The sequence below is a fragment of the Fistularia commersonii genome, chromosome 16 (genome assembly GCF_037954325.1).
Source record: "Fistularia commersonii isolate RoL2024-O1a breed Wild chromosome 16, RoL_Fcom_v1.0, whole genome shotgun sequence".
In the NCBI taxonomy this organism is placed as follows: domain Eukaryota; kingdom Metazoa; phylum Chordata; class Actinopteri; order Syngnathiformes; family Fistulariidae; genus Fistularia; species Fistularia commersonii.
The window spans coordinates 8014489-8040179 of NC_141299.1; the positions used below are offsets into that span (position 1 = coordinate 8014489).

General features: G+C 38.3%; 1 protein-coding gene across 3 annotated transcripts in view; it reads right to left on the minus strand.

The window, feature by feature from the left end:
- celf5a (cugbp, Elav-like family member 5a) overlaps positions 1-14096 on the minus strand; it is a 199494-nt gene extending 185398 nt beyond the window's left edge. For 2 of the 3 annotated variants that reach the window (XM_086161123.1, XM_086161124.1), the window contains exons 1-2: positions 13547-14096; positions 884-966 (exon numbers count right to left, since the gene is read on the minus strand). In XM_086161123.1, coding sequence (XP_086017249.1) covers positions 884-966; positions 13547-13964 — 501 coding nt within the window. In that variant the 5' untranslated portion in view covers positions 13965-14096. The remainder of the gene's footprint in view (positions 1-883; positions 967-13546) is intronic. The other variant, XM_086161125.1, reaches the window with a different exon arrangement.
- Between the last annotated feature and the right edge of the window lie 11595 nt (positions 14097-25691).

Below are 25691 nucleotides of genomic sequence, written 5' to 3' on the forward strand. Positions count from 1 at the left end.
TCAGTTACTCTCATACTCTCTGCTATTATGTGTAAGTGCTTTACTCCTCTCTCTAGCTTCCATCTTATAATTCATTGCAGATGCAAAAGAGGAGAGTAACACCCTGCAGCCTCACACTTTGCTAATTTGCAGGATAAGCGAAACAAGTTGTTTTTCCAGACTGCTACCAGAAAAGTGTACAGGATTTGTTGCGCTGTATTTCCATGTTTAATCAGAAACACGTGCCTTCGAACTAGCTTTCTCAGGTTCTTTTGTCTTGGATCAGGAATTGACAATGATGAGATGGAGTTAAGGCTAGATGAACTCATCATTATAAGCCACAATACATATTCATGGAGCTACTTCAACACATCACCCTCAACTATCTTCTTATCTCTTCATGCAGATAACACCGAGACAGCCATGCACAGTGGAGTACATATATGCATTAAAGACTTGTGTTAATGTGATTGATACATGACCAATATGAGATTAATACAATGCATTACCCAGTACCTATTGAAAAAAATTAAATGCAGCAATGTACAGTTCAGCAAATTGGTTATTTCACCCACTAAACCTTAGTACCTTCTGCCATTTCTCAAATGGCAAAATCACCTTTAGTGTGTTTGTACGGCTTACTCAGTACATGGCAGAATATCAGTGCTGGTTGTGTTCCTTTGAGAACAGACACGTGAAAAAGTTGAAACTGGGCATTTAAAAGGTGACAATATTGATTATATTTCCTCTCCAGTGTCAAGTGTTTTTCATCTCAGAGATATTATGAGGAGACTGCCAGCTAGTGTGCTGTTGAGTGCAAATGGCTGACCACCATAGAGGAAAGATAAAACAGAAAGAGAGGGGAAAGGGGGAGACAGAGAGAGAATTGGAGATACACACTTACCCCTGGCAGTGTTTTCTGTTCATGGAGGGCATTCTGGGCTTTGATGGCCGACTCTCTGGCGCAGTAGGTGAGGAAAGCACAACCTAAAATAGAGGTACACCAGATATACACTGAATTTGAGTTGATAGCAATGTCTAATATTGTGCCATTTGACATGAACCATTAAAATCGTTGCTATTACAACAGTGATGGGTATATTTTACAAAGTAATTACAATGAGGCAAACGAAATTATGTCCAAAAACTATGTCAATTGCACAAACTTTGGAGCTATTTTTGCAAAGGAACCCAATGTGAACAAATTAAGCAAAAACAAACGACATCACGAATATCCATGTTTGGGTTTGGAGTAAAACAAAAAGAGATGAATAGAATATTTGGGAATTCCTTGGCCTATGTAGTCTCCTTATCCGTAGTGTGTTGTCCTAGCCAAAGGTCCATGGAAGCATGTCAGGCTTCTCCTCGCGAATGCTCATGACAGCAGAGAAGACATAGGGGCAGTACAGCACAAAGGTATAGCAGAATAGAAAACAAGAGGAGGTGAGACACGCACTGATGGAGAAAAATGTGGTCGGCAAAGAAAGGAGAACCGCATAGAATGGTAATATTCTGTAAAGTGTGCTCCATACATGCTCATGCATTCATCCTCTTCATCCATCAGTAAAATATGCACATACACAATCTTAAAAAAAATACTGCTTAAATAAAAGAGAGGGGTAAGGAGGAAAGATACATAAAAGACGTGAAATTGAAACCATTGAGGTGTTCATTTTCCCCCAACTGACTGAATAAATAGATTTGCTGGTGTTCTATTAATGAGGTTCATATGGTTTACTATGCATCATATTTTTGCTATGCTGACGATGGTTTATTTGCAGTCACATTTGGGATCTCATTTCAACATCCAAATATATTCGGCAGGTGGTAATGTATGAAGTGTCTTTACATGAAACAATATTCCAATTTGTTTTTTACTGCATGTGTTATCACTTTGATCCAGCCCAACACTCACTACCCACATTAGTGCTTTGGCTCAACCACACATGCTGCTGCATGTGTGCTCCTTTTCAGCTGTTTTATTGCTCCCTTGCACTTTGACTATGTCCTCAGTGTAACCTTAACACCTAAATCAAAAAGGGGCTTTAAAATGTCATGCCATTCATTGATCCATTGATCTACTTGTAAAGACTGGAGTTTCTTTGCATGTGTATGCACCTGAAATTAACCATATTTTATTTGAGTCATGTTCAGGTTCTGCGCAATGTTTCTTTAAGTCCCTCACCTTTTGCTTGAGACAGCTATTCAGTACGAGAAAGTCTTGCAGTGATGGAGTATTTCAAGGGTCACAACCTTTGAGGTGGCTAACACCCCCCCCCCCCCCCCCCCAAATGCCCCAACAGTCACAGCATCCCTAAGTTATAGATTTCCAATGGCCACCGGGCAAATCACTCAGTCACTTATGCTGCTGTCTTAGTCCCTGTCTTTCTTCTGTGTCAGCTTTTGTAGAAACACCAAGACTGTGGAAATGTCATTTTTGTTTGGTTGGTTTATTTGTTTGATACTCAAATGGTTGAGGGTAATAGGATGGAATGGCTCCATTCTAGTGGTTGTTTTTTTTCTCTCTTATCTGCTCTTTCACTGGGTTCATTGTTTGTTGGTTTACTTGACAAATGCTGGCCCTACTGCTGAATAAGAAACAAGTATTTTGCATTACAATCACAAACACGATTTATTTGTTAATGTGCAATGCATAGGGCATTGCGAATAAATTAATAACTCTAGCAAACAAAAGAGAAACATGAACTCCATTTAAATGTGATTCTGTGCTTTTTAATGTATGGCTTAATACGAATTTGCAGGCCACAGGCGAAAGAGCTTTAACAACTCCATAATTGGAACCCAAACACGTACAAATTGCCAGAGCTGCATTGCATACCAAGTACAAAAGTGTGTGGGGGGAGACATGATGAAATTGTTTGAAACTCAACAAAAAGCTAATGTAATCAGACCCTGCTGACACAGCAATGGGGGAAGCCTTCCCATTGTGAGGCTATGATCCTCTGCATCATCTAATACAAAGCTAAAATAGCCTTATCTAATACACTGATTTCAACACCAACACGATGAAATTCCTGCTCTCAATTCTCTTTGTAACCGCCAACTCTGTCTTGTTCTTCTTTCTTCGTTCTGCTCATTTCTTAATGGTATATTTACAAGTGTGAGAACTGTGTGTACTTGGAAATAGGACTGAGTCGCTACATCTCCACTGTATTGAACTGGCGTGTAATTAAAAGTCTTGCAGGAGAGAAAGGAATAAGTGAGTGGGAAAGCATAGAAGAGAGGGAAAGTATGTAGTGGAAAATTAAGGATATGACAGAAGCAGAATAAATATGTACAAAAGAGAGTCAATAGCCTCCAGGAAAAATACATGAAATATGTGGGGATATACTGTATGTTGAATTAAAGCAATATTTTAATAACTTTACCATAGCATTACAATCTGCAATGCTTTCAAATTAGACACCTGCAAACAATTTAAATGCATCATTGAGATTGCAGAAAACATGTATGACCATGCAATTAGTTATCAAAAGTTTTATGTTTCAGGCAAACATAACAAGAATTATAATTTTCAGCCAAGTCATTGATTAGCAAGACAAACCAGGAAAGAATGGCATTGTTAAAACACCCAAGAGTATGAATGAATACTGCTAGTTTCATATGCTGCAAATGCAGAATAAATTTGTATCTTCGGGAACCATGAATTGTATGTCTTTCAACTATACTCCAAATTAGCATCACTAGCTAGGGTACGCAAGGACGAATATTTATGTTTGACAAACCTAACAGGAATCCCTTAACCATGACCAAAACAAATGTAACATCAACACAAGCTTATGTGAAAGTTCCTTACACTTGCATCAGTTCTAAAGACCGGCATAGCATAATGCTAAAATAATGTATAGCGAATAAGATTACGATGCTTTTCAAAGCATTCATTCTTTATCCTCTGCATTTATGACAGCAACATTTTTCATTTGAATAATTGGATTTTGGTTTTTCATTGTTTGTCATACTATACGGTATTCATTCAGGCATTCTTTCTCTTAAATACGTTGTTAAATTAGATCAAATGGCTCAGATGCCTATCACACTGCACGATGAAAAATAATAAAAAATAATAAAAACAATTAATAATAAAACATTGCATTCATTACATTTTACACAGTACATTTATAACGTAGCATGATTAAAATTGTCAGTTATAGCTTACTTTAATGATGGAATATTCCGCTTAGAACGATAACATTTCTTCACTCTTGCACTTTCACTCACTCCTTTTCCTCTATCACTCTACTCCCGGGGAGTGAAGCAGCACCGGTGTTATCAAAAAGTGGGAACTTGCTCTCGCTGTGGTACTTCTTGGCAAGACAGTATGAAGGAAGCAAAAAGCAAGTCAGTGCTGGCACCAGCCACGGTTGCACTCTCACACGTCATTTGCACTCTTTGGAAAATGCTATCACTGTGGGTAGATTACTTGTTTACTTCATTTACAGCCATGTGGGGCTCCAGCGGAACTGAGAGCCTTTCAGAGGGATCAGAAGCTGAAACACACATCATAAGCACTGATACAATGTGATTATGACCTGAATCATTGCCAGGCGGGGAGGTAGGAGGCTCAGTGGCGCAGATTGACCGTGAGGGGGGTAATCAGTCTGGTCTCTGAGAAGCTTTTAACTCATATAATCATTCCCTTACCCTTGGAAAAAAAAAAGATTCTCGATCTGTTCAGACTCTCAACAATCATGCCAGCGCTCGGGGAAAAGGAGGACAGATTGAGGGAGGACAGACAGAGAAGTCTAATAAAGGAGAGGAGCTGGAGCACTGACTTGGCATGGACTTTACAAAATGCTCTCACTCATTGTTCTGACAACAATATTTTCTGTGCCCAGGCTTAATGGGCTTGTAATGAGTACTGTAATATAAGCAGTAGCCTAGCGTAACCTGTAAACCTTAATTAAGTTAGACAGCCACCTTAAAGTGAGCCTGCAACCCTGTTCAGTCACCATCACCTGCTACCAAGGCTGACTAAACCCTTCTATCACTTCTTCATAAATCATCCCATCCCTTCATCTTTTCAGCATCCAACTTCAAATCCTCCCCCATTTCTCCTTTCACTACCCATCCCATCAGATCTCACCTTGAGCAATGACTGGGAGAGGATGAACATTGTAGAATGTAATGGAGCATTGGTGTCCATCATGAAGGAGAGAAATAGGCCATGGACCCTCCCTGGTATCCTCTCTGACCCCTGAGTAGGATACCTCAGCAAATGATTTGTTGCTACTCATTCATATAGACTACACCAACCTCTAAGTAGCAGTCAAACAGATCCATGGACAGCACATACCAAAGGGGTGTTGGCGTGTGTGTGTGTGTGTGTGTGTGTGTGTGTGTGTGTGTGTGTGTGTGTGTGTGTGTGTATGTGTGTGTGTGTGTGTGTGTGTGTGTGTGTGTGTGTGTGTGTGTGTGCGTGTGTGTGTGTGTGTGTGCTTGTGCATGATGGCAAATCTGTGTGAATTTGTAATTACAAAAATTTATATGATTTATTATTGTGGTATAAAATGCTATTTCAGTAATTCCGTGCGATTGTCAAGGGAAAAGGGCAAACATGACATAACAGAACAGAAAAATAGACACTTTAACTATTGAAATCTATAATACAACTTATACTGTTGGTCTAACATGATGGATGACATAGCAATCCAGTTTCAACTAGTAATGTTCCAACAAGGTAAAGTAAATGATATAGATTGCAATTGTTTGACTTTTAGGCCTGACATGACAGATCACAACTGGCAGTTCATCCCCAAGTTGACTAGAATTCTTTCGATATTAGATTCTATAACACTTGCAGCTGTTTGGAAGCCCTCACTCGAGTCATTAAATTAAAACCTTGACTTTTGTAGACTGTCTGGGTACTCCTGCTTCTGCTATTAAATCCAGAGCCAGATCTATAAATATATCTAGTGGTCTGCACCCTGACGAGCAAGCTAATTGACACTGTTAATGGATGGAGTTTCACAGAACTGTAAATAATGTGTAAGTTCACACTTAGTTCCTCCTGTTGTGTTCCTTCTGGGAGGGCAAAGAGAGTGTAACTGCCAAGTCCTGTCTCTACAGCCGGTCCCTCCCTACTCCAGACAAGTCTGCTCAAGGCAGGGGAATTACTCAGAAATCAATAAAAGTTTCTTTCTGGCCCCCTCCAACCCTTTCCCAGTCAAAGTCAGAAAACAGCATTTCTTCTTGCGGTCTCTTAGAAAAACAAACACAGCTAGGCAAAAGTAAAAAAAAAAACATTTCATCTGGCATACCATTACTATTACTTATGACAATGTGTTGTGTTTTCACTAATATGTCATTTGATGTCATCGTCATACATATTTGAAGTGATAGTCCCAGTTATGGTTGCCCTCTCTAAAACGGTGAAATGAGTCTAAAATTTGAGATAAAGCAATATATCATAGCAAAGACACAATCAAAGTTGACTGGAACCTTCAAACTGTCTATCTAGATCATATCAGGTGCTCAGTCACTTTGATTCTACATATGAAATAATACTTTTAAAGAAAGAGCTTTAAAGGCCCAAAGGTTGCTCGGATGGAATGATTAAAGAGAGTAGTCACATGAGAAAAAAAAAGCAGAAGAAACACACTAACTGAACATGTCCTCATGAACAAATTCATAACGAGAACTTGAGCTCATGTAGACGTTTCGTTTGTTTGTATTCAGTACATATGCCAAACATGAGGTATTCCATAAGACCTAGGCAAAAACTAAGACTTTCTGTCCTTGTTTTAACTTTTTTTTTATTTACTTGTCTCATGTCACGTGTGCACTGGAGAAGAGTGCTAATTAACACTAATGCCCTGCCCAGCATGTAGGCAACAGGCTTTTAATTGCATTTAGTATATCTCTTCAAATATGCATTAAAAGAGAACTCCAAAATTAGTGTTCCACTGATGACCAAAAAAGGACAGACAAACAGCTAGATAGTAGGGATATGCCACAGATAATCAAAAAAAGTACATACACACAGCCATCTCAGTGAGATTTACTGTCAAATGCAGATTCAGAAAATAGGCGCTACATTGGAACTAATAAAAAGTCAACATTTGGCTCAACCAACCAAATCAATGTGTAATCAGCAGACAAAAAAAATTATCTAATCTTTCATCTGCGTCTTCTCTACTGTTTGGCATGTAATTTACTTGTATCGCACAAAAAAATATAAATGTGATACATCTCTGGTATAAAGCCACCTTGTGTTCATGGTAATAAAGAACAATGGCTGTTAGTTACAATACTACTGGCCCAGTGGGAAAGATAGATGTAAGGAGACAGAGGAGAAATGCGAATGTGATAGAAGGGATGGGCTTTGTGAGGAGGAAGGTCGGCACTGAAAATGAAGGGGGCATATTCCTAGAGTTGCCTTCATATGCTCCGTCTGTCTCTCCCTCCTTGTGAGCGGGGTATGGGAGCAGTCTTTTGGGATGGCTGGCAGGCAATCAGTGATGTCATGCCAGCAGTGCAGTGATGGCAGCTTAACCTATTTTCAGAAATACCACAGAATGTCTATTTATAACCATGCTGAGCAGCGTGTATCTTCACACATCTCTCGTGAGCCTGTGCAATTGTAGACATTTTCCAATGTGCAATGTTTCTCCAACTTATTGCTTGACTATTGGAAAGGATTTGAAAGTGATGTTTATAGCTTTATAGCTATTTTCTAAATGTTATGCATGCTATAATTTCTGATAACTATTTTTTGAAACGCAATTGTCTACATTTAATGTTTTTCAGAGGGAAAAATATGTTTGACCTTTATTTAGCAATAATTCCAGTGAATTCCCAGTGAATTTAGAGAATTGCCCAAACATATTCCCTTTCACCTCCCCCTCCAATTCATCCTGACCCTCGGTATTCAAACAGCTCTTAACCTGTCAGAAGCATCCTGAATGTCCCAAGCACAGCCATCACTCTACTGTTTCACCGCCTGGGGTAATAACAACAATTTGTATCTGCATCTTAGACAAACACTTCATCTTTTCCTTCCACTTATCAGTCTGTGCATACATCCATTGTTTTCTTCCTGTGTGGCTGTTTAGCATTTGTTTTGTGGGTTTTGCTGCACACATGTGACATCTTCCCTTTCCTATTCCTCACACACACGTACGCACACGCACACGCACACGGACACACACACAAACACAAACACACACACACACACACACAAATAACAGCTGAGTGACAGAAAGGAATGGAGTGAAAGTAGTGAGTTATGTCCCCACTATTTTGTGTTTGCATGCACTCTCTGGGCAAATTCATGCACAACCGTTCTGCATTGTTCATTCACACCAACATCAAGGGCTGTACCATTTGGCAATCATAGAGATTTGACAGCTTGACTAATCTGTGATTGTGTTTTGGCCAAAACATGGGGGTTAGTGTGTCCTCCTAGGGCACAGTACTATAAAGCAAGACAAATAACTTTTTATTTTCCAAGCTTGTACAAGGCTTTATCGCATGAGTTCTCCTGAACATTCCAAAATGGAGAGGGATTATCACAAAACATTGCATTAAAATCTCCCCTCTCCCTTGTTATTTCATTTTCCTTCTAAAATGAATCTGTGCCCAGCCAGGCTCGAACACAACATTAAAGAGCTCACGCTGTTCTAACAGAAACCACCAACCCCCTCCTCTTCTTTTTCCCTCTGTGCCTTTACACATGCCACCACCACCCCCCCTACCCTAACCCACCCACCAACAAGAGGACACTCTGCTCTGTAGGCGATGCCCCTTTTAGCTAAACTCCACATACAAAATAGAAAGAAGTTTGTTTAGACTTTAAAAAAAAAAAAACTGTGACCTCAGTGCATGAACGAGAAAGCTGTACAATGTTGCCGAATTCAAACCCTAAGAAAATACATTTTACCTGCACCACGCCGATAACAAGACGGGACATTATCCTCTCTGAAAACATTCTTGGATGAATTATATCAGCCAACAGAAATTTCAGTGGACTTTGGAACAAGCCTAAATTCATTCTCTTTCCAGTATGGCAATACTTCATAGCAAAATTATAACTGTCAATTGAAATATATAGCCATTTAGATAAGAAAATATCTTGTTTGAACAAAATTTTGATATTTGTTTCATGTGATGAATTGTCTTCCAGACCGTTTCAAGAATTTACAAGACTGAGAAAGGGGTTTCATCACAAACCCTGATGCCAATATATTCCTTTTCCCAGGTCTATATCCTCAAAATTATACAAATCAGAGAAATTACAGATGTACATCTGCAGTATTTAATGAAGTAAACATTTGTTGTCATGAATTTAGTCTGGTTTTCCCTTCTGCGTAAAAATTGTATGCCTGTTCCGGGCAACTACATTCCCACTAGGTCATGAAATATAAGAACTTCACACATAATGATAATTTAAATATACTATAATGAATTTTGCATCGCTATAGGCAAAGCAATCCCTGTGAATTGCCGTGCAGGGCAGGGGTTCGAGGAGAGGTACGGCCCGATTAAATGCCAGGTTTTGTGTGTGTGGATACTAACCTCCAAGCTGAGTGTGGCCTTGTCGGCATCTGAGATTAGAAATCTCCTCGGAAAACCGAAGAAAAAAGAAAGGAGGAAAAGTGAGGGAGGCAGTACTCCTCATCCTGAAGTCAAGGCACATAGAGGCTGTCAGTACAAGTTGAGCTGCTGCATCTTTTATGAGGAAAGCCCTGTTGCTTATTACAATATTTACAGACATTTAAAGATTGTGAAGAGACTATGCTTACTGCGTTAGCCTGAGTTGGTGACCTTCGCTGGCAACAGCCGAAGTTGACATGGTAGGTGATTATGAAAGCAAGTAACTGCAGAAAACTGTATGGGGACTGAACGATTCTTCATGAGGATAATATACTCAGGTTGGAAATTACATTTATATCCTCCAAATGAAACTTGATCAACGAGTTTAAGTTCATTAGCGATCAGACACTGTTACTCACCAACCCCCCGTGAAGCCCAAATTAATAATATTATACCATCCTTGTCACTTCTACAGCTTTGTTTATAGTCTGTAAGTGAATTTATCCCATCTGTTTCCCCAGGAGAAATGCTGCCCTACAGCACTGCTGTGATCTTTGACTCTCTCCATCAGACACAGCCAATAAGGAGACACAAAGATATACACTCACACTTCCATCATATCAAAGAGACTAGAAAGACTTTGACAGACAAGAGAATTGTTTCATCAATGCTGCTGCCAGTCAGGTATAATCTTACACAGGAAGTCCTGCTTCATGAGAATACTACATTCTTTTGTCACTGTGCAAATTAAATATCCCAACTATTTCTGTTTTTGTATTTCTTCTTGTTCTGTTGTAAGATAAACCCTCTGAGAAACATTATTAGTCATGAGCTCAAATGAAAAAATGTGAATTAAAATTTTATTAGATTTTTCTGTGAATTAATAAGCCTCATTTTGGCATAGGTCTATGGCAATGTCTGTGGTACGTTTAAAATTGCATCAACACAGTGATACTTGATTTGGGCTTAATCCAGGGCTCCCTCGGCAAATTGGAACAAGACTGATTTCGTGCATTTCAAATGCATGTTGCTACTCATGATGCTAACGAAATCAGATTTTTACATGTTTGTTTTATATAATACCTCATCTGATGCGAAATTTGTAATAAGTAAACACTTAACAATAAGACATTTTTGTTCTGTGTATATGAAAAAAAAAAATCTGCCTGTATGTGATCTGCATATACTACAAAAGTGGATATAATTAGAGCCAAAGGGAGAACTATTCACAGTTTGTGATAAATTCAACATCAGGAAATCCACTGCCTATTAATACCAATTGGGCAACAATAATTGGCAGGCCTTCGACAGCGTGGGCAGAATTAATCATTAGAAGAGGCAGACTAGACCGAATTTTTAATTGGCAGAGGCAGCCACTGTTTAGGGAGGCAACCAGCTGATCACCCAAGGGACTGCTGCTTCAGACAATGCACATTTGCTAATCCTCTTGAGTCAAGTTATTATGGCCATGCATTATTATCACGCTTTACAAACTAATTCCATGTTTTCCCCTGTGGATTACATGGGGGGAGAAATAGTCGCATCAGAAAAGACCAACTAATAAAAAAGAACCCAAAGCACCCGAGTCACAGTCAAAAATGACCAAACAAATGAAATTACTTCAAAGACACTGTGTTTAAGAGTGATGTTTTGCTGTGTTTCCAATGGTTTCTTAGTCTTTTTACTTAATATGCCATGTTTAGTATATCTCATAGACCATGAACACTTGAGCTTGATTATATGTTAATAATGTTTATTAATTATAATCTAATAGCCACTAACTGCATTACTCATTTGGTGTTCTAAGTTAATGAAATAGATGATTAATTAGTCAATAAATTCCCATTAAAATTAGAAATACATTTTTCTGTTTAAATTAGGATATGGTCTTTAACCTTATGAACACCAAATTAAAGTTTTCTTTTTCTTTTATTCTCCCTTTATACAAAAGTTAGGTGCATTCTTAAACATACATCTATAGAAGTTAGAGACTTTCACTTTCCCACTTAAATCCTGCACAGTAGAAATGACAATGCAAATGAAGATGCACATTGAATTTTCATTGATTTTTTTAGAATTAAGTGACTAGTTGAAAACTGAATTGAAGTGAAACAAACAAGTTATTTGAATCCTTACATGTGAATGTATTATATATTTAATATTTACCCTCTCTCACAGTATATATATATATATATACACACACACACACACACACACACACACACACACACACACATATATATATATATATATATATATATATATATATATATATATATATATATATATACTGTATATGTCGAATGCCTTGATTCCCTTTTCCTTGACACAGTAATCGGGCAATAATCACAAGAGGTAAATGCTGCAATCATTACGCAACACAACGCAATGACGATGTAGTGCATGTACACACGTGCACGTACAAAAACACATCCTGACAAAAGCAGAATAAGTGCTATGGTGAATAAAGTCCTCCCTTCTGGACACTGACACTATCAATTGTATTAGCTCGAGTGTATATTATTCTTGCTGGAGCTGCCAAAAATATGCTTAAATGTATTCATCATTTTCCCCCTTTGTTTGGTTTTGAATTTTTAACTAGATCTTATTCACAATCACCCTCACAAAGTTTCCTGTTAGTGTATAAGAACACTGTTGTCAACTCTAGAAAATCACAATAGAAAACAAAAGGAAGAACCTGTGTTATGATTGCAAATTTTATATCATGCAATTGTTTAAAAAAAATGACATTCTAATGAAGCTGATGCAGGATTTGTCCTTCACAGGATGCACTATCATTCACATCTCTTTATCTATATGTCGGATATAGAACAAGAGATGGAATCCAATGGGTTGTGTGTGTGTGTGTTTGTGTTGGGGTGTCACTTATTTACGGTATTGTAACAAAAACAATTGCCATGGCAGTTTTTGCTCCGCAGCAGCTGAAATACACAATTAAATATTATGTCATGCGAAACAATTAATATTAATACAAATGTAGCTTCACAGGGAATGGCTTTGGGCCAACTTTTAGGCCAACACAAACTAAATTAGATCCAGAAGTTCTGAGTCCTTTGTTATGGATGATGATGAAGATGATGATGATGAAGATGATGATGATGATGATGATGATGATGATGATGATGATGATGATAGTGGGTGGCATCGGTGACGTTCACACCGCGTGATCGAACCGTAAAAAAAAGAGTAGCACGTATTATGAAATGAAATTCCCAGTGTGATTTACGCCTCGCAGCCTATCCTTGGTAACCAACTTCATTATGGAAGGTGGAAGTTGTCAGTGTGAACAGTGAGCGCTGTAGATTTACACCCTCTGCCTTCCATTTCAGCAGCAGCGGCGGCGGCGGCGGCGGCGGCGGCGGCGGCAGCATCACTGCCCACTATCCGTGGAGACGTCCGTCATCTTGTGACAGTTCATGCGCCCTTTCGAGTCGCCGTGGCATTGAAGTGATTTGGCTGCGTCGGGTTTGCACCCAGCTCGCTCCATTCGCACATGGGGAGATGTTAAAGAAAGCATGTGGATAAATAAATGATGCCGCCTCTCCACGAAAGATGGGACTGGCAATGGAAGACTCTTTAAATATGCATCCTTTCCGAGCGCCTCTGCCCCACTTAAGACTGTGTTTAAGAAGACTGTGCGATAAAACAGAAGGGGAGAAAACAACAACAGTTTGCCGTCCGAATCGCCCGTGATCATCAAAATGATCGGAATTACGGATCCTCGTTTACCTCATTAAAAATCGTGAGCGTATATAAATAAATATGGGAGGGGGATGAGAATAATTGGAAATACAATCGTCGGCTTTATCACACGGATGCATTTCAAACAAAACAGATCACTTTAAATCAACGGAGGTGCCCGTGTGAAATAGCGCGCGGTTATTGTTTCAAAAAAATCCATATCGTGACGAGTACCTGTGGTACAACATATCGCCGATAATAAGTACTTAAGCGATATGCGGGCCTCGCAGCCGCTGGAGGGGCGACACGTTACCTTTGTGCATGCCGGTGTATCGGTCCTTCAGCACTGTCAGTTCGTGAATTTTCCCAAACTGTTCAAACAGGGGCTTGAGGTCTTTCTCTTCCAAGTTCCGCGGTATCTGCCCGATAAAGAGCTTAATGGCATCTTGGTCTTTCATGTTGCCGTTCTCCGGATGAATTGAAATGGATTCTGACCCGTTCATGGGTTTCGGGAATGTGATCTGAGGGTACTGGTGCTGATGTGGAGGAGGAAGTGGCTGTTGGGTCGGCGGCGCCCCCGGTCCGGTCAGAGCCAGGCTGGAGTGAGCGGGTTGGGGCTGCTGTGGATGGTGCTGCCTTCTTGTTTCAGTCTGAGTGAATCTGGCCATTCTGAGCTGGGAGCAGAGTGGATAATAATGACAACACACACACGCGCACGCACACACATACATACATACAGGCTCACACGCACGCACGCGCGCGCACGCACGCACACGCAAGTGAGAGAGCAAGCACTCAGCTGGAAACCGGGCTGACTTTCTTTCTGACGCACGAACACACGCGTTCACGCACGCACGCACGCATGCACGCGCGGCACAAGGAAGAGAAGGTGGGGGGGGGTTGATGACGGGGGAAATGAACTCGCGATATTTCACACTCTGGAGCGACACCCAGTGCCATTTGTTATCAACTACAGTTCAAGGGAGCGTTTAGGCCAGGGGTGGGCAATTATTTTGGCTTATTTTGGCCACATTTCTTATTTTATTTTTATGCGCGGGCCATCATGCAAATTGAACAAAAAAGAAAATTGTTATTTAAATATTTACATTTTTTGGAGGATTTTATTTCAACTTTAAAATCATTAATGGTCATATACATGTATTGACACTGTTTTGTATGTAATCATCCATACAAAATTAAACAAAAGGAAAAAAATAAGGAGTTCCTAAATTCAATATTGATTGAAATTACTTAAAACAAATTATTCAAAGAAAATAGCATTGCTGGCCAGATAAAAAAGCAAAACAGGCCGGATGTGTCCCGGTTTAGGCCGACATAGTTCTTTCAGTCGGAGTGCAGAACGTGCATAAGAGTTCCTGAGTAGTTTTCTTTATTTGGACAGCTCTACAATATGCATTGAGTTTCAAAAAATGGGGCCAGGTTTTTGGAAAGTTATTGAATTCTTGAATGAACTACAGAATATCCATTTTAACATGGGTTTTATCAATCTATTTCATTGGTCTGAATACAGCTGCAGGCAATGCCATGTTCCAAGTCCCTTTACCCTTCGACCCTTTCAAAAAAACTTACCGCAGAGACCTCCATCAAAAAGTGGATGAAGCATATAAACGCCATAACCCCCCCCAGCCCGATTTCATATTTGGTGAAATCCTGGCACGTATTGTAATGATTACATATATATATGCAAATAATTAAATAATTCCAAGGATCTCATAACCCCTAATGAAGATTGAGCCAAATGTTTGTGTCCCGCAGGCCCAGTCCAGTTCATAGAATCCATGATTGTTATATCAAAGATAAATGGACCTCATCATCCCATCCGATGTGCGGTATTACTGAGGCAATTTCAGCCCGATAATAAGAATAAGACCAAATCATTATGATGCAGCGTCCCTCTCTGGATCAGTTCTGGCACATGCAACGATAACCTGTTTGGATGGCCCACATATCAAAATTCGTGTAGGAAACACCCAGGAACTAAATGAAGAAATTAACCAAGAAAAATTCTTATGTTAAATAAAATCTTCACAGATACATGTATTTTTGATTACATTGGAGAAAAACTGAAAGATACCATTTTACAAGTCATTGTACATGTTACAGTTTCCATCCATCTGTGACAACACTCATAGTGAAGGTTTAAATTAATTTAATATTGGCCAGAAAAGCATTTATGCAGAAAATTACAATGCCAATGTGACGTTGACCTTAGACTTGCTGAATTTTAGCAACACATCGGCTTCGAGGAAAAGCATCATCAATTCATCTGAGGGAATTCAATTAAATACGGTTTTCGTCACCTCAGTGGACATGTAATGAATGTTTCCGGAAAAAAAAAAAAAAACATGCCCAGTCCATGACCCAGAAAGTGTTCTTTTGCAAACCTTCAGTCAGAACATTTGGAAACAGTGTGTTAAACATGGTGTTCAAGGTGTTGGTGATTAGCTTCTTCAGAGACCTCAAACATGTAAGCGTTGTGAAAAGGATAAGTTATCATCATTCTGTATCATCAAAAGCATTGGTGATACGGAATAATTGCTGGTTGTAACTGTCAAATGAACTCCCCAAAGACTTCCTTCTTTAAAATGAAAAATATCCATCCAAAGAATACTGATAGCATTGAACCATCCGTGAAAGTTATTCAATTACATCCCTCATCTGTTACATAAATTTTTGTTTACACAAACACATATGCAATAACCAGGAAGCACTTTGAAACAGGATTGAAACAAATATTCCTACTAATACAAGACCTTGTTTTTGCTGGCCTCAAAATACATAAAATAAAGAAAACTTCTGAAAATGTTACATTATTTTTTATCTTACCAATAGACATTTGGCAAAAAATGCTTTCATTGCCAATACTGCATATCCTGCACTCACAATGGGGCTGGAGCCAATCCCAGCTGTCACTGGATAAGAGGCAGGGTATAACCTGCACCTGTTGCCACATAGAAACATACAGCCATTGATCCCATCTTTTTTATGCAGTGGTCTCTGACATTTCTCGGGCCAAGGACTCAAAAGGGCGGTTGAGCAGGAAACAGTACAATACATATTGCATGAAGTTGTGTTTTGTTTTGTTTTGTTTTCTTAAAATGGGCCAAAAGCAATGTACAAAACTACCTTGTTATTGTGTTTTCAATATTAGGCTATTCAAATAGCATACATTCATATATTCATTTTTTTGTTTTTTTACATATGCAGAGTATAGTGAGCTGGGTGAGTGTGGCACTACCATTTATAAGACTGTCAACTCAACCCAATGCCTTTATCGACACAATTTTTAACATGATGACACATAAATGCTATTTAAAACTAATGGTTTTGTTTTAAATCATAAATGCATAAATTAGAATGAGTGATGGCCCAATAGGGTCATTGGCATGCATCTACTTTTAATCTTGCATACAAAACTGACCTTTGATAATAATGGACAGCTTTTTGTTTTGTTTTGTTTTTCTTTGTGTTTTTTCAAAGTAAGTCTAGTACTGTGAATGAACTATTGTCCAGCTTCAGAGGGCACCTGCGCATGTATTTCTGACTGAAATGATGCGTGTCTCCACTTATTAACTTGCTGCTGTATATTATAAAGTTTGTGTTCCATGCATTGATATTAATGTTTATTAACCGCCGTTTAAATTTGTTGGAAAAATTGGGAGCCTTTTTTTTAAAAGTTTATTACAGGTCTAATGGCAACCCCGATGATTCACAGACCTCTGTCAGAGACCTTTGATCAGAAATTAAATATTTCACAATTTAATTAAATTGGACTTCCGATTTATTTGACAAAAAAAAAATCTTTGAAAGAAACAAGACAGGAAAGACAAAATGATTTGCAAAAGTGGTGCAAACACAAGAAGAGCAGTGCATGTGATTAGCGAGATGTGAAAGGATGCACTAAACTAATTGCTGTTGCCCATTATCCCTTGAGGGACCACTGTTGGTTGCTCCATGGACAACAGATTATCCTTACAGCTGTACTTGAGGCCAATCCTGCTGTAACTCTATGTGATTTGACAGAACCCAATGAAATCCCAATGTTTCAAAGAGGCACTGTTCTAGACTTGTGTATGACCAAATAGTAAGTAGCAGGTTGCAGCAGATCTTACCATAATATTCACTGCAGGTGGAAAATATCTTTTCCTCAGTGATCACGACTGGTTTTAATGTAGAACACAAATCCACATCATATCAGTATACAACACCGTTACATGCATTTTGTAAATATGTTCCCAAATGTTTTAGTCCATTAATGAAATGTAGTCATAAAAAAAAACTACAATACTTCATTTTTAATCTGAAAAACATGAGTGGAAGATTTTCCAATATATTCTTTGGATTGCAGAAAGCATGCATTTGAGGTTACCGTGATCATGTGCACATCTGACCTCCAAATTCTCCAAATTTTAAGAAATCACCAAGCATCCCAAAAATCAAAATGAGCACAATCTGATAATGGAAATGTTACAGAGACCTTGAATTTGGACCAACACACTGTATAATAATTCATCCCTCAGTCCAAGAAGGGCTGAAAGCAGTGTTGTCAACTATGAAGTAGAGATAAATCAATACACAATAAAAATAACCATAAAAACTCAAAGAATTGAAAAAAAACCTGAAATGTTTTTGTGAATCATTTTCTGTGTATCAAAAAATGTTAATTTCAAGAGGTTACATGAGTAAATAAAGTTAATTCCATGAACATAAAAACACTGAATAGGTTAAGATATGATTATGAACTGTCAAATTCATTCATCAAAGAAATATTCCTGCAGATTTAATGATGAAACATGGGTACTATCTACAGATCTGACTTCAGCCAATGAAAATAAAAGGCTGGTCATGGAGGACCAGCAAGCACATTAAGGAATATCAGAGGAATCATTTGTGTCTGTGATTGTTCCCCTTGCCCCCACTTTCACTGTAGGAAAGGTAACATGGGTAATCAAATCCTGGCAAATATATAATATCACACAAACACTGGCGAAGAGATTTCTAATTTCAAATAGTGACTTGAATAAACTGACATTCTGTCAGGGACAGAGGGCTCAAGGCTATGCGATGAGTCAATGCACCCTCTGACAGCTTCTTGAAGAGGAGCACCACAGGGGTCTCTCAACCTTTGCAGGACATAGATTTATGAATGCCTGTTATGGGCGTTGTTGGCTCTGTTGCCCTGACCTAAGTCATTTACCTGGAATAAAGGGAAAAGCTTGCTTAGAAATGCCTTTCTAACTATCTTCTTCAAGCCTTGCAAGGTAAGGAAAAAAAAAGAGAATTATAGTATTTGGCTATTTTCACTGGAAGAGAAAATGGTATAATGTCAGCGCTATTGAACTCTGCTAAACAATATTGCTCATACAATATTTTCTGCAAATTCACAAGTGCAAGTGTGGACGCAAAGACATCAAAAGACACACATTGATATTCCCAGTCAATATAGCAATGGGTGGTGCCCATACAGCTATATTTTTTATTGTGAGCTTGTTCTTTCAAAATATGAATTATTTTAAACAACAGATCTCAGTGATATGCAGGATTCAATTGCAAAAGTGCTGTTTGTTTTCAATATGTGCTCATAGTTCACAGTGGCCTTTTATTCCTCATTCACTGTATTATAAATGTATTGATTAAAAGAGGCAGGATAATTGTTGAGTTGGGCTGGCCATCAGAATGGGATAGGCAGGCATAGGATCAAAGTAAATGTATTAATATATAGCTCAGCGTGTTAGTCCACCAGCATCTTTGGAAGGTAAATACAGCATAGCTCATGTTGAATAGAACCTGAGCTGTCATGCTTTAGCTATGGCCCAGCGGCCTCTCACAGAGGTCTCTGCCTATTTTTAGGGATGCGGTCTAAAATGGAGGGGAAGGCTAGTGAGAACTTCCACTTCATGGTTTTTATTGACCAGTGCCATTAGTGTTTTGGCAAGCTGAAGGCAGAGACAAGAAATCAATAAAGGCCACAGTATTAGTGCAAACTAAAAAGTTACATACAATTTCACTGACTGCTGTTTATTTTGCTGCTTGTTAACATCTATGGACCCTGGAAAGAAGGCAGCCTGGGTCGATCTGTTTGGCTTGGGAAGTCCGGAAGGTCCAGAGGGAGACAAAGGATGCCCAGGGAGTCATTTTCCATTCAGTGTGCACTTATGCCACATTCAGTCAAGACAGGCAAAGGGACACAAATGTGTACAAGATCCTCCCTAACTGCAAAATATACATAATTTCTTACCTTGACTTACTCACTTGCAAATGTGCAAACATGGCAATTTACATAGACCTACAAAAATGCAGAATGCATATGCATATTCAAATTTAATTGCTATAGGTCATTAACTAAGTGAATGGGGAATAAAAACAGACAGTGCAACAGACACTGGCTGTCATCTGCTTGGGCTATCATGATTGAATATTGAAAATATACTTTAACAAGCAGAAAGAGCTGGCTGTGTCCCCTGATGCCTAATTCAGCATTGCACTGTGATTATGCATTGCAAAGTGTGTTCATTCAGTTGTAAGGTAATGTTCAAGAAATTTAGAGTGTGATGTGATCATTGCTTATCACACTGGAGACAGATTCATGGACCACTGACCTGAAATACTGATTAGATTTGATAAGAGCAGGCTGAAGGGTGAAAGGAAAATGTCACATTTCTCCTAGCGTTTGATTCCATGGTCATCTCATAGTACAATACTGAATAGACCTTTGACTGAAGGAGGAAATTCTAGCTCAATTAAAAAAAAAAGTATAATCAGGAATGATTTAATCAGACAATAAACCGCAAAGAAGAGTGATGAGGTGAGGCACACAGTACTGCGCTGCACCTGAAGGGGACATACATGAGCTGACAGGTGCTTGTTGCATCCATCCTATAAGAAATATCAGATAAAATATATAAAATAAATATGGACTACTTTTATGACAAAAAGCTTTCCCTGGGCAAGGGTGGGAAGATGGACTCCCAAAGGAAATAAAGGTAAGACCACAAATGTTTTTCACTTTTATAAAAATGTTAGATGACACTAAGTAATGAAAAAAAAAAAATCAGGTATTTCAAAAAATAATGACCTTAAGTGAATTCTTCTCTTTTACCTGTTATCATCTTGATGAGCAACCTGTATAAAATTTATTGAAACTAGCAAAGGTCAAACTGAGGGTCAAAAAATATTTTTTTGGTTTAAAATAAGTATGGACTGGTTAAAACACATAGCGGGTATGGCCAGTTCTTTAAAATACATAAATAAATAAAAAAGGTAACGAGGTGCCTCTACAGTACCATAACTGGCGGATTAATTTCAGCTGTTGTAGCTTGTGGTAGGCTTGTACTGCATGTGAAGTGATTCAGGTGATGTTTGGGATCTCCAAACATCACTCTTGTTTTCAAAATGAAGTTAACAAAGAGTAAACAGATTAAAAGAACAGATTACAACATACAATCAGAGTGCATATGCTTTGCAACCATTAAGTTTAATCATCATACATTACAAGGCAAATAAGGGTAAAGGAGGGTTGTTTATAGCTTCCTCTCTTTTTTATAAAGATTGATGTATAGACAGATGCACTTTATTGATCTAATTGGTTGCACAGCAGCTAATTAGACATTCACTGGAACATGTCCAAATATTAGTGAATTATTGATTAAAGAGGGGGCCTTTAAAATCAGTAGCCTTTTAAAAAAGACATGGTGTAAAACGGAATGGACAAGTCTTTATAGATCTAAGCAGTGAGTTCTTTTAGATGTCATTGTTTGCCAGGAAGGCACTTCAGAGAAGAAAGAGATGATCCTTTTGATAGAGGAATAATTATTAATTTGTGCACCACAAGTTTTTGGTTCTTCGCCCTATCTTGACCTCATTAAGATTTTGCAGGGACAAAGAAGCTGAGTGTTATGAAATGCAGCATGATGAAGGGTAATGGTTTCTGGGAGATCCCAGACGTGTGCAGGGTAGAGAAGCATTTGTTTCATTTGCCTTAAAAAGATGAGAAAGCACAGACCCAATAGATTAAGTTTAGCAGTGAGAATATTTTGCTAATGCAGTGATAAAACATCCTGGCAAGATCCGGTGTGTGGCTACGATTAACCACCCATAGTCAGCTAAAATGAGCAGATACACAGAAAATTGTTAACATGCATATTTGTCTACCTGGAATTTATTCTTTACTTTGTTTAGAGAGAGAGAGAGAGTTTGCACACATCAGAAGAATACAATGAACCAGATTTTTTGCATATATCAGAGGAATACAATAGTCAAGTTATACATCAACTGAAATGTTTGTTGTTGTAGGGTCAACAAATTATAACATCCTTACTCATGCCGCTTCTTCAAGCAACTTTATTTATGATACGCACAAATTTAAAGTCAAGTTTTATATATATATATATATATGTACACACATACATACATACTTACATACATATATGATCCAAGTTCTTCAATTTAAACACTCGAGGGGACTGTTGCTGTGTCCAAGGCACAAAATCATCACCAAATTAGATTTGGATTTGTTTTCTCTTTCATACCACTTTATCAGTGAATGATTTTAGATGAAGGAAGAGGATTCACTGTGGTAACCACTAAAGGAATTGTTGCATACATAGATTTCAAATTGTTTACAATGTAACAGGGTTATTTTCCATAAGCGGTAACAAGGTTCAAAATGTACTTTCATTGTCTAACCACTAGATGGAAACTGCGTTCCACTGAATTTCTCCCATGTGCCAACCAGGCAATTAAGGACGTCCAGTCTATATCTTAACAAAACCTCAAAATGTTGCCAGCTTCCCTAAAGCTCGGGGAAACCTACCCTAAAATGGTATGGACTGTAAATAAGCCGAACAAGAAAAGTTGTTCCTGTATAGAAATTGCCAGTCTAAGAAGTAGGTGTGGCTGATCAATGAAGATTTTTTTTTCTTACAGAATTTGCACAACTTTCATAAACACTTGAAAGGCAGCATGGGAGTGACCTGGTTAAATGTGGTGGTTTATGATTTTATGTACCCACATGAAAACCACCTACATAAGGCTGGGCAAGGATGAACTATGACCCATGCAAATGAGTTCAGTATTTGCTGAATACCTAGAAAAGTATACAATGATGTGGCCTCCATGAACCATACAACCAGGGTAAGGTTACCAAATAATTGGTGTCAAAATGTAGTAAGTCAACTGGCCAGATGAGATTTAAAACTGATAAATGATAAGAAGTCTATCTAAGTGTAAAAGCAATTAAACCATTTGTCTATTTGCCCATGATCGAAGTTAGGCAAATTCATAATATTCAGAAGCACCCTAAAAAATTAATTTCAAGGAAGGGAGAGTAAATCTTTAACAGAAATCTTTCAGTCAGTCGGGTACCTGAACTGCCTGCTCAAGCATATTTGAAGGAGTGACCCGTCTCAAGCAAAATTGCAGGAAGAGATGTTGAAGTCTCTCCTCACTCAAGATCATCTATCAATGAACTGAAGTTCTGACAGAAATTATAGACAGGAGTGAAAGGACTTGACATCAGATATATAACCAAAAAGCATTTCAGTTTGCTGAGATTTCAAAATAAATGGGTTCTAAATGGTTTTCTGTCACCAAAAATAAGGAGCATCAACTGGAAATCATACAGACGGTTCTGAATAATGAGAATGCAAAATTGGACTCCATTTTGAGGTGGACAACACTGTATAACAAGACCGCTATGAAAATTTGTGGAGAGCTATGGAAAAGGATTTCTACATGAACAATCCCTCAAACTCCTTCACAAGAAAAAAAATAGACAATCGTGTTGTTCATAAACCTCCTGAAAAACTCTCACAGTTGCCAGTCTTTCAACATAAACAGAAAAGTCTTTGGTTGAAATAATCTTGTCAGTAATGTTCAAGATCCAGTCTTGTCATGAGACAAGATATTTGTACAGCATGCACAGCGATTACTTAGAGCCATGACACTAACATTTTCACATTGTGTGGAGTGTGTTTGGGTAAACAAATTTTCTGATCCTCTTTGATTTGTTCAAGCTGTCACAATACAGGACAAATCCATACTCTGAAAATTGTCATCACAACAAGGATGAGGCTTAAGTGCTTGATTAAAAAAAAAGGGGGGCTAAACCAGAGTCACTGAAATCTGTAAAAGCTGTTAGCGCCTGCTGATGCTTTAATCAAAACTATATTTTCCAGTGCATACCTCAAAGGGACAAAAAAGAAAAACTAATGATAGAGTATATTGATGCTGGACATGTTTTTTGAAAAATTTAGTTGTATCGCTAATAGTTCTTTACAAGAAGGCTGTCCAAATTTATGATGTTGGAGGGTTTCAGTTCTTATGGTTTGAGATTTACTTGGTGATTTTATGACAGTACAGTAATTCTTAACTACATCAATAATGAGAGGGATATTTTAGAAAATTAGCAATTTGAGCCTAAATACAACCAATATGCATCCTTATCAGGCCAGTCCTTAAGGAAGCCCCTTGCGCTTCTCTTCAGCATCTAAGGTGTGGTTTGATCTTGACCAGCCTGCATTTGAAAGGAGGCAGGCTTATTGGTCACCAATATTCAGGACACCAAATTTCAAATCTGACTTGTGATTGGCTTCTTATGTTTTTTTTATAATAGTAAAAGGCACATCCCTCATGAAGCAAGCATGCTTCAACACACAAGTACGTAGGTAAAGAATAACGCACTAAAAATTTTTGCCGCAGCGACAGGAAAAAGGCCAGCTGACTTGTGATTACAAGTCATTAGTATGATTTTTAGTACGAGGAGATGAAGGGAAAGCCACTCGCTTTTTAACATAGCAAAACAAATATCCTTAGTTATCATAAAAGCCATTATCATTCCATGAAATAAGTAACGCACCACAGGGGAGCTATGAATTATGACTGTTGAGAATTTTTCTCTGAACATGTTTTAAATAATGAGTATACAGTAGAGCTTTGGGGCAAAGTGAATCCCTACTCTACCTCCTGAGAGGCAGATTACTGTGTAGTTCGTCCCACATTTTGGTTGTTATATTTTTTGACTTGTGGCAGTATACGGTTGGCAGTGCTAATCATGTGTGCAACAGAACTGCATGCCGAGTGACACATCACAGGGCATCCAGCTTTTTAAACAAAACAATTCTTTTTCTCAGCAACACTCAGGCAAATCAGGTCAATTTGAGTTACTAACACAACTGTGGAATCTGCAAAAAAATGAAAGAGGACTAAAACAAACAGTCCTAAAATAATACATTCATTAGGAAAGAAATAGTTCTGCATTGAATATTGCTTGTTTTCTGTTGCATAATTGCATAGATTTGTGTTTTTACAGTAGTAGTCTTATTTATTCATAAAGTTCTCACCACCACAGGCAGCACTGTTTGAAATTAGAAATGGTAGACTCTGTTTACTTATCAGATCCTGAGGCCTCATACTCAAAGTAGTCATGCTGCTGGTGCAAAAAAAACAAGCCACTTCCTTGTCTGGGAGGCAGATCCCCTCAAGTAACTTGGGAAGATTTCACTATTTATACTTTGTTGCCTGAGTCCTTGGGGACTCTACCACAAATCCCTCAATGGTGATTCTTTAGCATCCCATACAAGCCCAAATATGGCTGACAAGTGTTAATTAAATTGCTGTTATTCTCACCAAGAGAGTTGAGTAGATGAGATATTCAAGCTTCAAAAGGAGTATCAAAATAACCCGCTCCTTGACTGTACATTAAGCATGGCATGTAAAGTCAAAGAAACAAGAGTTTGAAGAAAAAAAATAAAAAAAAATGGTAATATGGACACGAGTCAACTTTTAAATCCATTGTTTCCACTAAAGGCTATTACCAAGGGAGTAGAGACAGCCACTAGCAGTGGTCGTAACACCAAATATGCGTTTTTATTAGTGTCAGACAATCACTCTAGCAATTAAAGACTTGGCTTCCATTCAATTTACCAATTCCTTAAGAAAAATATGTGTATTCTATTATTCCAGCTCAGACAGTTTGGCAGTTGCTGTCTAATTAAAGACTAGTGAATGACATGATGCTGACCAAGGTTGATTCTCAGCAAATTTGGACTTTGCATTTAGGGTGGTCTGTTCAGGTCAACTGTATATTCATAGAAATGCAAACACATTCTGATCCCCTAACTAGGAGATCCTTATAAATTGTCCCGTCCTTTCCCTTCATAATAAGAGATCAAGGCAGAAATTGGATAAATGTTCCATGTTCATGAATATCTCTACATGAGATAAATGGATTCATGTATCTCTACTTCCAACAGTTTTCCTCTCTGATCCTGATTCCTTGTGGTTTATTGTTTATGTTCAATTACCGTTTAATATTGGTAAGTAGTCATGAGCAAAGGCATCGTGTCATTGTCCTCATGCTATATCTAGGATTGCAGATGAAAAGTATGACTGCAAAGAATTACTATTCCGTTACAGGGAATTAATTTTTCCGGTAAACT